The 16699-nt window shown below is 40.9% G+C and overlaps 1 protein-coding gene across 10 annotated transcripts in view; it reads left to right on the forward strand.

The window, feature by feature from the left end:
- Positions 1-3091: 3091 nt before the first annotated feature.
- LOC135502658 (uncharacterized) overlaps positions 3092-16699 on the forward strand; it is a 65560-nt gene continuing 51952 nt past the window's right edge. For 5 of the 10 annotated variants that reach the window (XM_064795614.1, XM_064795621.1, XM_064795624.1 and 2 more), the window contains exon 1: positions 15959-16338. In XM_064795614.1, coding sequence (XP_064651684.1) covers positions 16099-16338 — 240 coding nt within the window. In that variant the 5' untranslated portion in view covers positions 15959-16098. Of the gene's footprint in view, positions 3259-15958; positions 16339-16699 lie in introns of those variants that run through there. The other 5 variants (XM_064795615.1, XM_064795616.1, XM_064795619.1 and 2 more) reach the window with 2 other exon arrangements.

A 16699-nucleotide genomic window follows, 5' to 3' on the forward strand; every position in this document is an offset into this window, starting at 1 on the left:
GGGCAATCTCTTCATTATCATAATGGGATTTGGAGGTATGTTTACAGATTTTACAAGTTCGAGACCTGTTATACCTAAAACTCGCATAGATCCCCATAGATCCCCTCTATTTGTCGAGTTAAAGCCCCTGTAAGATCATGCATTTTCGGACACTAGAACGAAATCTTCCTGCGGATATCGCGGTTTCGGTGATGATTTAAGGAGAAATTGACTGTCCTTAGAGTTGTATGGGAGAGAAATGAGTTCATACTTCATGAATACATGAACATATTATGATATGGGCGGGCTTCTAAGTCAAAACAATAACGAACTCAACTGCATCTCTACCGTGTATCGCGTAGTGCATTGCCTAGTGTATTTCGTAGTGTATTTTAGCGGAGACATTATTTCCCATTATTTCCGCACTTTGGCCACGCCAAACGTCTTTTTTATTCGTGGAAGTTAATCTGCTCTGTAAATTTTATTCTACACAGGAAGAATCCGTACTAGGTATTGCAATATTTCATGTCTATTGGTGTTTTTGTGTACAGGAGCGCACCAGACAGTGAACCGTGGCGATGTGTTCAGTGCTGGTGCTGTCAGTAGACTGAATCTGATTGGCCATAGCGATCACTAATATGGGTCGGGATCACGTGATGTGACGTCACCGCGGTATCCTCCTTGGTTTCTGAACTAACTGGCAAATTGCTATCAATAAAGTCAGCTGGGACGAGACTGTCAGTTGGGAGGGTATAAATCGTGGAAGGAACGCACCCGATTTCCCGCGCTATTTGCACAGTGATTCCATGGTTTACATTGAATATTCCAAGGTTTATCAGTGTTTCCAAGGTTTCACTAATTCTATACTTTATCAACTACCGTCACAATGTACACTGTAATAACAAGGAAAATGTCAAAGAGCCTCGAAGATTTCCTATAGAAATACTTCATTCTCTCTCAAACTGAGTTATTGGCATCAACATTAGGCATTGTGAGATTTTAGAATCAATGTCAGACTCGTCTGTGTATTATTCATTAGCTCATTTAGACATGTAGGCCTCCTCCACAAAAGTGCAAAACGAAACGGCTTGGCTATGCGTCAACTATAGAGGGAGCGAAAAGCTTAGACTAAGGCTAGCTGCTCCCAATAAATCCTTTGTCGATGATTGTTATATAATATTTTGCCACCTGTTATAGAAACAAATCCACGTGGCTGTCATTTAATCCTAATGAGAAGTTTTTGTTGCTGTTAATTCACAATAATCATGCAGCAAATGGTAAATATTTGTCTTTGATATTCTTGTTAGTGTAGTATAAAATATCTTTAGTGCAATTTATTTTTTATTTGCCGCATTGGGGAAATCAATAGGGTAAATATAACCAAAGGTATGGGCGGTTATTTCCGCATAAATAGAGGTTGTCTCAAATAGACATTTTATGTCGTGTTATGACTCGAATAGACGTTTGGTGGCGCTCGTTTTAACGGAGACATACCTGAAATAAACATATTGTGTCGTATCTCAAATAGACATACACTCAAATAGACGTTTGGTGGCGCTCGTATCTCAAATAAAGCGCCACCAAACGTCTATTTGAGTGTATGTCTATTTGAAAAGCGCCACCAAATGTCTATTTGAGTTATACACAAAAATCAGAAAACACGACAATATGTTTATTTGAGATACGAGCGCCATCAAACGTCTATTTGAGTGTATGTCTATTTGAAAAGCGCCACCAAACGTCTATTTGAGTTATACACAAAAATCAGAAAACACGACAATATGTTTATTTGAGATACGAGCGCCACCAAACGTCTATTTGAGTGTATGTCTATTTGAAAAGTGCCACCAAACGTCTATTTGAGTTATACACACAAATCAGAAAACACGACAATATATGTTTATTTGAGATACGAGCGCCACCAAACGTCTATTTGAGTGTATGTCTATTTGAAAAGCGCCACCAAACGTCTATTCGAGTCATAACACGACATAAAATGTCTATTTGAGACAACCTCTATTTATGCGGAAATAACCGCCCATACAAAGGTCAAGAGCGAAAATTCAACCCATATGAGGCTTTGATTGCTGTTAATATGATCACCAGAAACAAGCTTAAAATTCGATGTGGCCATTATCATATGCTGATGAGAAAATGACATGTGATAACGAGTGACGTCGTCGATATTTCTGTTAATTGTCAGTAACTAATCAGAGCTTTTATTTCTGGATGTCTTCAGGGGTTAATAAAAGGACCTCCGGAAGTGGGGAGCGCATTGAGCTCTGTAAATAGAGGTTGGAAATTGTTGGCCTCTTATTCCTCCGCGCTGTTTTGTTGTGACGTATTCCTTAAAATGCCACCTCGAAACGCCTATCCATGGAGGTGTTCTTAATAATACCTCCATGGCCTATCCTAAGGAAATTGTCCAAGTAGCCATGGAGGTATCTTAATAATACCTCAATGAAGTTATTCCATCATGCGCCTTGAAGGGTGATCACTGGCACATGCGCCATAATTAAAGTTGGCCAGAACTTGAACACCTTAAGCAATACCTCCATCAGAAAGATGCGAATGTCTATTTCATGGGTGGGAGCCTGTTCCTTGGAAAGCAACGAACTGACTCTCACCCTTGAAATTGGCATCAACCCCGTTTTGAAAAGTTCTAATTGCTTTTAGGATCTAAAATGGTGCCTATGGTCACTCCATAATCATCAGTGGTACTTTCGGTCATGGTCTCCAACAATTAATTGAAGGCTCTACCTTAAACTTTCAGAATACAATACAGAGACGGACATTATTTTCTTGTCGAGGGCGGTGCAGTGATAATGCAGTGAGACTCGTTCTCAGTTCAGATAATGTGCAGTAGAGAAATCTTGGTTCAATAACTTTCATAATTATGTCTGAATAGTGTGTCCAATGAATCTTTCATTTTATTTAGTTAGGTCATGAAGTTAACATAAATATTAATGTTAGCTGCATGGTTAGGTTCAGTGGAGTTACACTGAGTAGCCTACCACTCAATTATATCTCAAAAACGCGGTTTTTAGTTCCTCGAATAGCCACTGCAAGTGTTTGGCGCTGCAATGCCAATTAGGTCAACATTTGAGAAGTGGACACTCGTATCGTAAAGACGATGCGAAGGTGCTGAAGAACTCGCAATATCTTTTTATCAAAACAATAACAAGTTCTCTATTCACCTGTGCCGAATTCTTCTTGGTGTTTTTAATCCGTTATGAGGACAATTTCGCAAGGATTTTTCGACAGATCGTTTAAAAACCGGTAAGACAACTAAACCACTTCAATTTCTTGCGTGTTAAATGCACTAATGCCAATACCGGTACATCTGGCATGTGTACTTCATACTGGACTGTGTATGTCGTGAGCAGTTGGCAGTGTGTGGGCATTAATACCTTTATTTGGAGCTATTCATCATTGTTCACTTTTGTTATCTTGTCATAGAAATACCTATTTCGTTCGTCATTGATCAACCATGCAAGTTGAGTCGTTTTGAGACCAAATGATCAGTACTACACATCATTATAATTTCAATTCGTCCCTTCTGAAAGCATATTCTTAAAGTGGTCTTCTGGTTGACGTTGTGGTGAAAATGGCCCAGGTAAATGAGGTAGGCATTTTCCGTTTGGGGGGAGGGGGGGAGCTATATAAGTCTGTGACAGACTGTTCAAAGCAGGCTAGCCCTGTCCCTATGGTCCCTTGTAGTTACTGGAACCGCCGAGTGATTTATTCAAATTTTTGATTTTCACCGCCCGAGAAAGTCAAACTTCCAACTTCCTATTCGAGTTCAGATTTGTAGCTCCGCCCCCAGTGCCCGAGCATGCGCAGTTCAATTTGTTATTATTGAGAATCATGTGAGAATCACGTGAGTAATGCGATCTTTCATTCATGAGTTTTCGTAGTAAATTCCATAGTAGTGACTTCACTCAATGATTGACAGCTAGGCGCCATGTTTCATTCATGCCTCGTTCTGATCACCCGATACGCCGGAAATGAAAACGAGGTCATACGAACTGGCTTGGCGGTTCCAGTTCCCTTTAAAGTGAAGGGCATTTTGTCCGGTGTAGACAATGGCACAACCAAGACAGATTGTATGGGCCGTGAAAACCGCAAAAAATCTGTACATGTTTTTGTAAGCGGTCGTCGCTCGCGCAAACTTGTCTTGCATGTTTTTGTGAAAGAGGACGTCGGCGAACGCGGTCGTATATCAAAACAGACGTTGGGTGGCGCTCGCGCAAACTTCCCTCACATGTTTTTGTGAAAGAGGACGTCGGAGAACGCGGTCGTATACAAAAACAGACGTGGGTGGCGCTCGCGCAAACTTCCCTCACATGTTTTTGTGAAAGAGGACGTCGGCGAACGCGGTCGTATAAAAAAACAGACGTTGGGTGGCGCTCGAGACGAGTCATCCTATTTAACGTCTAGTGGCGACCAGTGGCGTCCAACGCGAAATAATAGGGTGTATATGGTTTAAAATGTTTTTCAAGCTCCTAAAACACTTTCAATAAACAAGATTTAGAAGTTTGGTGGAGTTTGCAAACCTAGTTTTTGAATAATTATCACCAGAAAACGATCTTAGTATGCGTCCAGCAAAAGTACTGGACGCCATGTTTGTTTTAGCTGCCGTTCCTTGGGTTTATAGAAAAAGCGGAATCGGGATCTGGCATCAGGTTGGCATACTAAGATCGTTTTCTGGTGATGATTATTCAAAAACTAGGTTTGCAAACTCCACCAAACTTCTAAATCTTGTTTATTGAAAGTGTTTTAGGAGCTTGAAAACATTTTTAACCATATACACCCTATTATTTCGCGTTGGACGTCACTGGTCGCCACTGGACGCTAAATAGGATGACCCGTCTCGAGCGCCACCCAACGTCTGTTTTTTTATACGACCGCGTTCGCCGACGTCCTCTTTCACAAAAACATGTGAGGGAAGTTTGCGCGAGCGCCACCCAACGTCTGTTTTGTTATATACGACCGCGTTCGCCGACGTCCTCTTTCACAAAAACATGCAAGACAAGTTTGCGCGAGCGACGACCGCTTACAAAAACATGTACAGATTTTTTGCGGTTTTCACGGCCCATAAGATTACATGGGACAGGCGTTGTGAAGACCCTATACCCAATGTTGTGCATAGCTGGTTGCTTTCAAGTAGATTGAAGGATATCGTAGGATTGGAACACTGGGATGACATTGTCCATCCCTCATTATTCAACTTGTACCATGGACGTGACTGCAGATATTTCTGATATTTTCAAGCAAAAAAACAATTCCCAGCCAGAAACAGAGAGTTTATTTCTAGGCCTGAATCAAGTCCTTATAATCCACTACACAATGCTGTCACTGGAGCACCCAAGAACAAGAGCCTGATTGCACATAAAAAAGACATTCACAGTGTCTCAATCAGGATGAGCAACAGGGTCAACCTGTGTCCATTTAGACCCACCTTTAAAGTCGAGCCAACATTTGACCTCTCTAATCAGGACATTTCTCTATTTCGTCAATCCCCAGGGTAACCTTGAGAGGAAGGGTCGACCTCATACTTCAGATTGAATAGTATTATGATCAACCTGGAGACAAGCATTTGTTCATCAATAAACTTGTGTATAGATCGTCTCTAACATGTCTAAGAATGCCGTTAGGTGGTCTCGGCATGTGCTGTTTGCTGGGTGGAAAGGGCAATTTTTCTAACGTTATCCCAGTTAAAAACGGCAACTTCAGGTCTTGAATTTCACCAATTTGGCTCATCCAGTTTTCATTAAACTGCCACAGGAGTTTATCAAAGGCATTTTGTACCAACGGCACAATTTTCTCAAAATTTGGGCCACTTTTCAAATTAGGAATAATGTAGAATAATGTACAAAAAGTGACATTTCATAGTTCAGGCAGATCCAAACTTCACATGATCTTGCATGCAGATTGAGTCTCCCTGTATCTCCCCCCCCCCCCCCCCCGAGGGTTTGTGTCCCTTCTTTCTCTGAATCCACCCCTATGGCAATGTATGGTGTATGTGATCTTAGTAAAACATGGTGCAATTTTTCTTCTTGGTATGGCGGGCGGACAGATTTCAGCAAGGCAAGGCACAAAATGCTTATATGATGTTATCTTATTTATCTCATGAAATTGTGCCACCATGCCTGACCCAACCAATATTTATGGCTTCCTACTGCGTAACCCAATGGCCATTTTCTCCCGGGCTAAGCCTACAATAAGCGACATATATTTGTCTTGAACTGTAAATTGTGGTGTCTTAAAAATCATGTTTTCAAGCACAGTACTCAATTCAAGATGAATAGAATCCTCGCTGAATTTCCATAGTGTTTTTTGCGTGTCGTCGCAGGGGATAACTTATTTATGGACATTCTCGGTAGGTAGCTGAATGTGATATGATATGTCCTGCTGGGTCGAAACGTCATCCCTTCTGGATGAGGTTATGCCTTTCCAAAGTTATTCATTTCGGGCCTGATGGGAAATAATAGAGAATATACAGTGGAAGTTGGAACCTCCCTTAGCGGACACCACACTATTAAGGACACTAGTTCTGGTCCCAAATTGGCTGTTTTCATTCAATTTGACCTCTCTAATCAGGACACCTCTCGATCAAGGACAGCACTTGTCAGTCCCAAGGGTGTCCGTAATAGAGAGGTTCTACTGTACTATAGTTTCAGTGATGTAAGACCGTTTCTGAAAATAAAAAAGGGAAATTCGATACATCTCAAAGTGTTCAATTTGGATATCAATGGGTTGGTTAACACCAAGTTGTCTGCTGGTCTTGAAGTCCTGTTATGGTCTTGATCAATGTTGTAGGGTTTACGAAAAATGAATTCGTCTTAGATTGGTGAAGCTAGAGTATTATTGTAAAGCCTTGCTGAGGACTGTAAGGCTAATAATATTATGATAGAAATTGCATTTCATGTACAGTGGAACCTCTCTTAGCGGACACCTCTCTATTAAGGACAACCTCTCTATTAAGGACACTAGTTTTGGTCCCAAATTGGTTGTTTCCATTCAATTTGACCTCCCTAATCAGGCCACCTCTCTATTATGGAAAGCACTTGTCAGTCCCGAGGGTGTCCTTAATAGAGAGGTTCTACTGTATTTCATGTATTTGGACATTTGATATTAATATTTTCAGCCAGGGTTTTAAAAGGGAGGCGAATTTCAACTCTGAAAAGGCAGGAGCAATTTTCAGCGAATAAAGGGCATTTTTCATCGCAGCAATTTCTGCTTAATAGAAACATCGACAATTTTGTATAGTTTCATGGTACAAAATAGATTTTATAGAGCCAATTGTGCTTTTTAAAACGCATACCTTTATCAGGTGTCAGACCAATTCTACTAAGCATAGGCTAAATAAAAAAAACACATTGTTGAAAAAGGCAGGGCGTTTTCTTCTTGAAAAATTGACGACGGGGTGCCCTGCTATTCTGCTTTAGCTGAAACACTAATTAGGGCAGGTAAGAATAAAACTGTTTCTAATTCAAACTTGTTCTCTGGACTGGGGTGGAGGGTCAAGAGGTCTTTTTTCCTTTTCTATTGATGGTACAGTCCGAATCACAAATGATATCCCGTCAGTTGTGGGTAATGTGAAGTTATGTAACGTCACGTGTGACGTCATGTAACGTTATGTGAATTTTCACTCATTTGGCGTATTCTCAATCAATCTTGAGATCGAATCGCTATACACCTTTCCAGAAATGGGACGCTGAGTGTCCGAAATAGTGATGTCATAAGGGGAAACTAGGCTTTATGGTGGAGCGACAAAGGAGATAGTCATGGTTGACCAACACACTTGAATGCCTTTAACCGTCATTAAAGTTTAATGACGGACAAGGGTTAAAAAAGTTAGTTCCAATGCCAGCCACCAATTTCGGGAAGCGTATAGAAGGCTTATATTTTACCCGAAATCCATGATGATTTTAAAGTAGACCAGAGTTCAAATAACCTAACCGATGTGATTGAAAAATTTGAAAGGTAAATTTGAATGGAAACAATCAATTTGGGACCAAAAATAGTGTCCTTATTAGAGATGTTGTCCTTAATAGAGAAGTGTCCTCTGTAATTGCTTTCCCTGAGCTTTAAAAAATGGTCCTGAGGGTACGTCAAATAATCTTTTTTAGCTATTAAATGCGTATGCCGTTCATAATTACTGGTGGTTCACAGGGTTACCTCGAACATGTTTTTCATGGGGGTACAAAAATAAAAGAAAAATGACCCCTCCAAAAGCTTTTTTGCAGTCTGTATGCAGTACATGCAGCATATATGCATGCACACACAATGCTGAAATGATGTCAATTGTGACTTGGAATTTAAAAGCATTCTTCTTCATATTCTTCGGCGTCAACTCTGCACTTGGAGGTGATTTTCTCCATGGAGCAGTCCACCTCGAATGCGGGATAGGCATTATAGCGTGCAACTACGGTTAGGTTCCAATTGGGTTGATTGGCCTAGTGACTCCGACTTCAGCCAGGCCGACTCACTCTGATTTCGGCCAGATGAGTCCACGCAAGCTACTCATGTTTCTCACTTGGTGGGGTCTTTAACCTGCCCTGGCATAGGCACCAGAAACAAGGAAATTCTGTGAAGGACTGTGAAGAGCCAGGAATTTTAGTTACTTGAAAGCCACACCGGTTCATCCAGAACTACAATCCTGGGTTCTCTCCACTATCAAACCCAGGGCCCTATTGCGTGTGTAGCGGTAAAGGGCTTATAAAGGTTGTCACTGTAAACGTTTTACAACTCTGAACTCGAACCCAAAGACTTAGCCAACTAATTATATCTATTTAAATCATTTAGTACTCATATCACCCTCAAACCTCTCACCTACAAACAACACTGAAACATTACAAGGCAAAAAGGCTCTGGCGCTTTTCAAGATAGTATCTTGATTAGCTACAGAATAGACTTGTAGTGGTTGGGTTCTGGATTTTGTGAGTTATGGGGCTACCAGGAACTGACTAAAATATCCAAACATCAACCTTTATACCTAATTACCCTCAGCCCTAATGGGTGAATAGCCCGGCCCAAATATCAGGCTCTCAACCAACTCACACTCAGTAATTAAGAAGACAACCAATCAGCACACAGCTGTATCAATATTAGATTACCAGACAGGGCCTAGGGCAAGGGCCTAGTAACCAGGTACTAATCAGCAGCTTACAATTCAATTCAATTCAATTTATTCTCCACTTTTAAAAAAAGTACAGAAAAGAAAAACCTAACAGTAATTATACATGATGGCTGACGTACAGGGTCAAGGGTGGACACAAGGTAAATGAATCACATATAGGGGCTAAACTAGATTAAACAATCTGCGACACGCCAAGAGGAATTTGGATAGTTTTACATGAAAAAAAAGGGATCAAACATCTTAACAGATAAAGATAGTAAAACAATGGAAGAGAGCTGTATCAATATTAGATTACCAGACAGGGCCTAGGGCAACGGCCTAGTAACCAGGTACTAATCAGCAGCTTACAATTCAATTCAATTCAATTTATTCTCCACTTTTAAAAAAAGTACAGAGAAGAAAAACTTAACAGTAATTATACATGATGGCTGACGTACAGGGTCAAGGGTGGACACAAGGTAAATGAATCACATATAGGGGCTAAACTAGATTAAACAATCTGCGACACGCCAAGAGGAATTTGGATAGTTTTACATGAAAAAAAAGGGATCAAACATCTTAACAGATAAAGATAGTAAAACAATGGAAGAGATCAATTAAGCAGTAAGGTGTTGAAATGCGTAGCAGCTAACGAATCTGGATGTCTGAGTTTACTGACAGCCAGAGAAGAACACATTAATGACACTAGATTTGGTACCCAATTCCAAATATCGTCACACATGGTAGCCAGCAGTGTTAACCACTAGGCTATGAGGCTCTTAGGACTTTAGCATTTCCTGATAACACTGTTAAATTACTTTCATAAAAACGGAAACTGTTTTAGTGGTGCTTCGGAATCACGATTGTGATAGTGACACATTTCTTTAAAATGATTTGTGTTCCTACATGTATCAAGGAGGATATGGAAGTGCATAATAATGGAGTTCAAGTGGTGCGTGAAGTTGTTTTTAGCTCAGCTGACAAAGTCAGCGGAGCTAGTCAAATAGCTAATGGATTGGTGTCTATGGGCGGTTATTTCCGCATTAAATGATGTCCTAAAACGCGTCTTTATAACTGGCGACTCGTGTGTGTGTGTAGAGCAACCCGTGCGTACAGAGCAAAACGCGCGTATCGAACTCGCGACCCCTACATAGAACATAACGCGAATGTATAGCTACTGTCGCATAAACGTGCCGTCGGATAACTAGTGTCGGATAAGTGCTGTCGGATAACTGCTGTCGCATATAAGGTTCCTCAGCCTCCCGCATCGCGGCGCTAGTTATTATTACTTTTGTTCTAAGCGACGTAATCCCGAGTTTGAGACAGAAGAGAAAAATGGCTACTAATCAAGATCCACATGTGCTCCAGCGGGCAGCACGCATGCTGCAAGACGTTGTGAATTTGTTGGGCAGGCCTACCCAGGACCAGGTCCCTCTTGATAATCGGGTTGATAATATTGCCTACTACATTACAGTTACCAATTGGTAAATCGTATGTCGCTTAGAGCAAAAACAATAATCATCAAGACACAAGAGCGCCGCGATGCGGGAGGCTGAGGAACCTTATATGCGACAGCAGTTATCCGACAGCACTTATCCGACACTAGTTATCCGACACTAGTTATCCGACGGCACGTTTATGCGACAGTAGTTATACATTCGCGTTATGTTCTTTGTAGGGGTCGCGAGTTAGATACGCGCGTTTTGCTCTGTACGCACGGGTTGCTCTACACACACACACGAGTCGCCAGTTATAAAGACGCGTTTTAGGACATCATTTAATGCGGAAATAACCGCCCATAGGTGTCCGTCCTTCCATCCTGCCATCTAGCCATCCTTCCTTCCAGCCATGTTGGGCATTTTGTAACCGTAAGACCTAGAGACTTCAATTTTGCATTTCTGGATACTTCTGGTCAAACTCTACTTTCAAAACAAAATTTGTCGCCATTCAACCTACTTCCTGCGAGCGAGAGTGCATGAAGGAAACTGGCCTATATCGGCCTAGGAGCAGCAGAATTAGTCGAAATATGCTCTAATATTAAGATAAAATTCTTGAAAATCTATTTTATTGAGAAAAAGTTCAAAATTTTAACAGGAGAGGACGCTACCTGCCTTTTAATTATTTCTGCCGATTCAAATTCCCGCCCGATGACGTCAGCCATCAATGAAGTTCTCAAAACATGGCAGCTACACAACAAAAGCAGTAGCTCCAGGAATAAATCACTGTTCACTTCAGCTTCGTAATCGATTGTACCCCCACCTTATTGTGTTTTGTGTGATGTTCCTATTCAATCAACGATGTAAGGCCTTATTATGTTGGTTTTAATTTCTTCTTCAGCGTTCAACCTGCCTAAGTACTATAACCTCAGTCCTGTGGCGGAGATGAAGCGGCTTGTCGCCCGAAGGTCTGGTTGTGTTCCCCACTGCTTTTCTTCGACCTTCGTGTCCTTTGGCCAGAATCTATTTCGTAAATCCTGGTACAGGGGACAGTCCTGTAGGATGTGCGTTGGTGTTTGCACTGCTGTCTGGCATTGGCATTCTGCTGTTGGTTTTAATTGAGAAGGTGCATTATAAGCGGCGTACGAAATACCGAAGCGGAGACAAAATGGCGGCATGTTGTTTACGCCATGTGCAATAATCTTGGAGCTCAATGAATGAATGAATGAATGAAAAGCATTTATAGCCGGCGCCTTTCCAAGAGCCTGATCAAGGCGCCACCCCGTTCAAAACCGAAAACATCATTCAGAGAAGTGCTTCTTAAAAAGCCACGTCTTTAGCTGAAGTTTGAAACTGGTGATATTTTGGCATGCCTTGACGTGGCCAGGGAGGGCGTTCCAAAGAACAGGTGCACAAGACGAGAGACTCCGGTCGCCTAGCCGAGTTCGGGTTCTTTCTCAATGACACTCAAGTACCCAATTTTCTGCTTAAAAAGTAGTCTGGTAGGCGATATTATCACTAGTTCGTTTCGGTGGTAGTCATAAGGTCTTTAGGGACTAAATTCAGAAATTAGTTCTTGAAAATTTGGCCACATTTCTGTGAAAACGATATCGGAAGTGCATGCTCTGTTCGCGATGACATCGCCGATGTATTTTGAAGTGGAGAATTCCCACTGTATGTGCAGTGAATCGACATGATTCTGTTCGCCTATTATGTTTTAGTTCTACGATTCTTTCATGAGTAAAAAGTAGACATTCTAAGCAATACAATAATGTCACTCCCATAAAAATTGATTGGAAATTGAGGGAGCTACGGCGTTCTGTTCGGCAACTGGCAGCGCTGAAAAAATACATTGCATACTGTACAATACCAAATGGCACATTTTAAAAAGCGCTCATTGGACAACGTAGGGAATCACCAGAAATGACGTCATCGCTGGTCTAAATAGAAAACTACGGTGGCGCAGTAGAGCACAAGAAAAGGTTTAGCATTAACTTCATCATGGAAGCTTCAGCAACAAAACGATTTCTCATGAATGATTTATTTGATCATCATCAGCTTGTTTCCCCTGATAGATAAAAAAATGATTTACAATTTCCATCAAAGTTTTCTATTTTGTGTATAGTCACATGTTATTTAACTGGCAAGGAGCCAAGCAGTTTTGAATATTCGCGGGAAAATACTTCGTACTTGTAAACGAGGCTATGACAATGAGTATCCTCATTCATGGCATAAACTTCATGTTTCGGTAAATATTTTCATACGATGATTTCACCCGAATTATGGTCAGGATTGAGGAATGAACAGTGGCATAATTATGTCAACCAAAAACATTGGTACCGTAGTGAACGCAAAAGGATATCAAATACAGTAGAACCTCTCTATTAAGGACACCCTCGGGACTGACGAGTGCTGTCCTTAATAGAGAGGTGTCCTGATTAGAGAGGTCGAATTGAATGGAAACAACTAATTTGGGACCAAGTCTAGTGTCCTTAATAGAGAGGTTGTCCTTTATAGAGAGGTGTCCGCTAAGGGAGGTTCCACTGTACCATGGAGCAATCATGCCATTTTCATGCATAATGAACTAAACACCGGGAAGATATTAATGATATTAACTCAGCTGAGCGCCAGGCCCTTGGGCCTCTTGTTAACACATTGGGTGCCAAATCATGGCGGTTTACGCTTTTGGGGTAAAATCGCCACCTTTCTGAGATCTGTTTACGTGCTAAAATAGAAGGAATAAATGTTGTTCTTCAATTAAAAGAGTTGAAACAAAATTGGAAAAATGTCAAACACTTCAGTGCGGCACCGGCACATCCAGAATATAAAGAAAGGTGGCTCAGAGTCCAGGAACGAATCGAGTTTAAGGTGCTTTTGCTTGTTTTCAAGTGTCTCAACAACTCTGGCCCTGATTATCTTAGCTCCCTCATTGATATTCATCAGCCAAGGCAACAGCTTCGTTCTACAAATGGCCTACTGCTGTAACGACCAAGGAGCAGGTTGGTTAATTTCTGAGACCGGGCTTTTTCATGCGCTGCTCCAAAACTTTGGAATCGCTTCCCGCGTTCTATACGCATTAGACTTATAGTACAAAAAAGTAAGTAAGTTATTGTAAAGTGTCATTGGTCACTTCAAGTGGATTTTGGCACTACAAATACATTTAATTATTAATTATTAATTAATTTTTATTGTGGAAGTTACCCAACTAAAGTTACCTTTGACAAGCTGAATAATGACTCCCTGTAGTGCTATTCAGTATATACACAGTAGTTCACAGTTTCCTCTAAATTTTTCTAAGTCCAATTCTAGGCCCAGGGGGGATTGGTTCCGACTTACTTTACCCAATTCTTGATATACCCTCATTTATTGGATAGGCCATGCATTAGTCATGCACCCGAACCCTCTCATATTCCCCTTAACTGTGAACTTCCTTTCGTGATTTATAGTGTTTAGTTGGACTTAAACGAATGAAAAAAATGGAAAATGTGGTGTTTCAAACATGGTGGCCAAATTGAAACTGCCAGGTGGCAGCACCATAGCAGGTATAAAAAGAGAGGTTGAGTGAACTGGCCAACAACTTCAGACTAAAAGTTTACCAAGGTAACTGTAACTGGACAAGAACAAACATATAGAAATAAATAGCGGCCCAGACACTTTTTAAAGCAGGTTTTGATTCTGGAAGATTCTTCCAAGCCAGCGGCCGGGTTATAGTCTCTTCACAATTTCTCCATGACATACTTGAGGAAATTTTCTGGCATGCCTTGTTGGCTCACCTTATAGGGGAGTCTATTCAATACTGCAGTGTCCGGCGTCTGTCATGAATTCTTAACCACGAAATAGATATATACGGTGAGCACAATGGCCTCTGGCCTTTTCATTTGTGGGTGAAGGACTATTGATTGAACAGAATTAAAACCAAAATGTTCTGTACCCTGTCTGCCTGAGGTTTACATCAAAAATATACAATTGCAGCCTTAGATTTATTCAAACAGACTAACAGACAATGGTTGAGGCCATTTCCTAAATCACAAAATCAACCAGACAAAGATAAAACAAATATTTTCTTTGACCACCCGCTAATGGCATTTTCGTCTAGATATCTTTGAGCCAATATTCAGAATATTTGCAGTATTTTGCCGTGTCAGGGTTAGATTAATAAGGTACTCCCTGGTTCATCAGAGGTGTGGCCAGTATTTCATGAGGGGATGGTTTTCTAGCACATGTCCTGTGATACAACACATTTCAAAGGCAATTCATTTTCGGTTTCAAAATGTATTTCAGTTAAGGCATTTCCTGGTCAGTTTCAGCGTTTTTCCCCAATGCTCGCGTCATTTGCCTACATCGCCCCCTGCTTTCTCTGACTGTAGGATATGTGTGGAATGTTACAGTCCAAATCACAAATGACCTCTGCCCTGCTTTGCGTCAGTGACGCACATCATACGCGCGAGTTACGCGTCAATGACGCATCAGTGACCCGCTTATCTCTATATGTTTTGCACAAATTATGCGCGACCTACACGCTGGGAAGCGCGTCATTGGGGATGACAATTGTGATTTGGACTGTAAATTTTCAAGTGAAAATTTTCTGCTGTTCATGCACCAAAATGTCCCCCTTCATGCACTGGTGAAACGTAATCTTCAATCCCCTCTCCTCAAGGTTGGATGCAGAACCTCCATACTAGTCACCTTATGAAATCTTTGCCAATATCTTTCTATCATGTCATTTCAGTCAGAATTTCATATAAACAAAAAATGCGAAAATAATAGGCCCTATGTATATGAATATGTCTTGGTTTACAGAAAAGTTTTATTGATAGTTTATGAATCCTTGGTGAATCTTGACCCAATCACTTCTAAAGTGGACCCGAGGTGAATTTAAAGGAACATGTGAGATGGGTTGGGTCAAGGCGTAGTTTGACAGCTGCATTAATTCTTTGTAAAGGAGTGAAGAGCCAGTCATGAAATTTGGAAACTTGCCGTTATGGTGAGGTAGATAAAGTGGTACAATTATCACCCTGGTACAATTATGATAGCCTTTGTGTGCATTTATTTATACTGTCAGCTGATTTCTATACTGAAAGGTGCTCTAATTGTACCATGGCTAGTTGTACCACTTCATCTAATATCGACACCTGTGAACATGACCTTTATTTTGCGAACAACACATTTCCAGTGTAATTTTTCCCTGCTTTAATTAGTGACTAATGGACCATGGATTCTTTGACAAAGTTTTCAGAAAATTGGGTCAAATACAAGGTAAATGCATACCTAACCTAATGAAAGTCACAGATGCATGAAATTCCTATAAAATGCCTCTTAAGAACCTGTACTATATGTTTCTTGTTCAAATTGTAGTCCTACATGATTACGATTATTTACTTATAAAGCAAACCGGTCAGGATTGTCAACAATATTTTGGCATGAATTGTGGATAGTTTATCGATATGCTGCTCGAATGATCCTGCATTCACAGGCCTGCTTGAGGCATGTAGGCATTGAAACGAGGCATTTGTGTCCCGAGTATTCGAGACAGTCCGCAGAACTGACTTAGCTCATGACATGAAGGACTTTTACTTCTGGTCACAAGGATTACTTTCAATCATTACAATCAAGTGGATATTGAAGATATCACATATTGCAATTGCATATTGTGCTGGCTTTTCTAATCTTCTCTTTGATTGTCTGTTTTTTGGATTAAAACATTTAGGTCAGATCATTTTCTGGAAAGAGGTTTTTCAAATTGCCAACGTTGATTACCAAAGGTGCTTTTCTGTGGATTTTATCATACAGTATGACTTAGTAAGTTGGTGTGATTGTATTTTTTGTGGCTATCACTCGCAACTCCAGTGATGTGTATTATATCAAACGCGCATGGCATATTTGTGCGTCTTGCTCGTCTATTTAAAGGTTGACCGCAGGCACCACCATATGTGACCTGTCACAGCATAAACTAGTCACATGTCGCTCTGAGCTTGCCAGGTTGAGACAGACTGTTTGTTCATTTCTCTGTTGTCTTCCTTTTGCGAAATATGTGTACGTCAATTTCTTCCATTATCTCCTGGTGTCATTTAAGCTCATCTTCTGTTTGACCTGCGCCTGGTTTTGCTGTGACGGGTCACATATTGGCTAGAATTTTAAATTCTGAAGCGATTGGAACTCT

The sequence above is a fragment of the Lineus longissimus genome, chromosome 18 (assembly GCF_910592395.1).
Source record: "Lineus longissimus chromosome 18, tnLinLong1.2, whole genome shotgun sequence".
Taxonomy (NCBI): Eukaryota; Metazoa; Nemertea; class Pilidiophora; order Heteronemertea; family Lineidae; genus Lineus; species Lineus longissimus.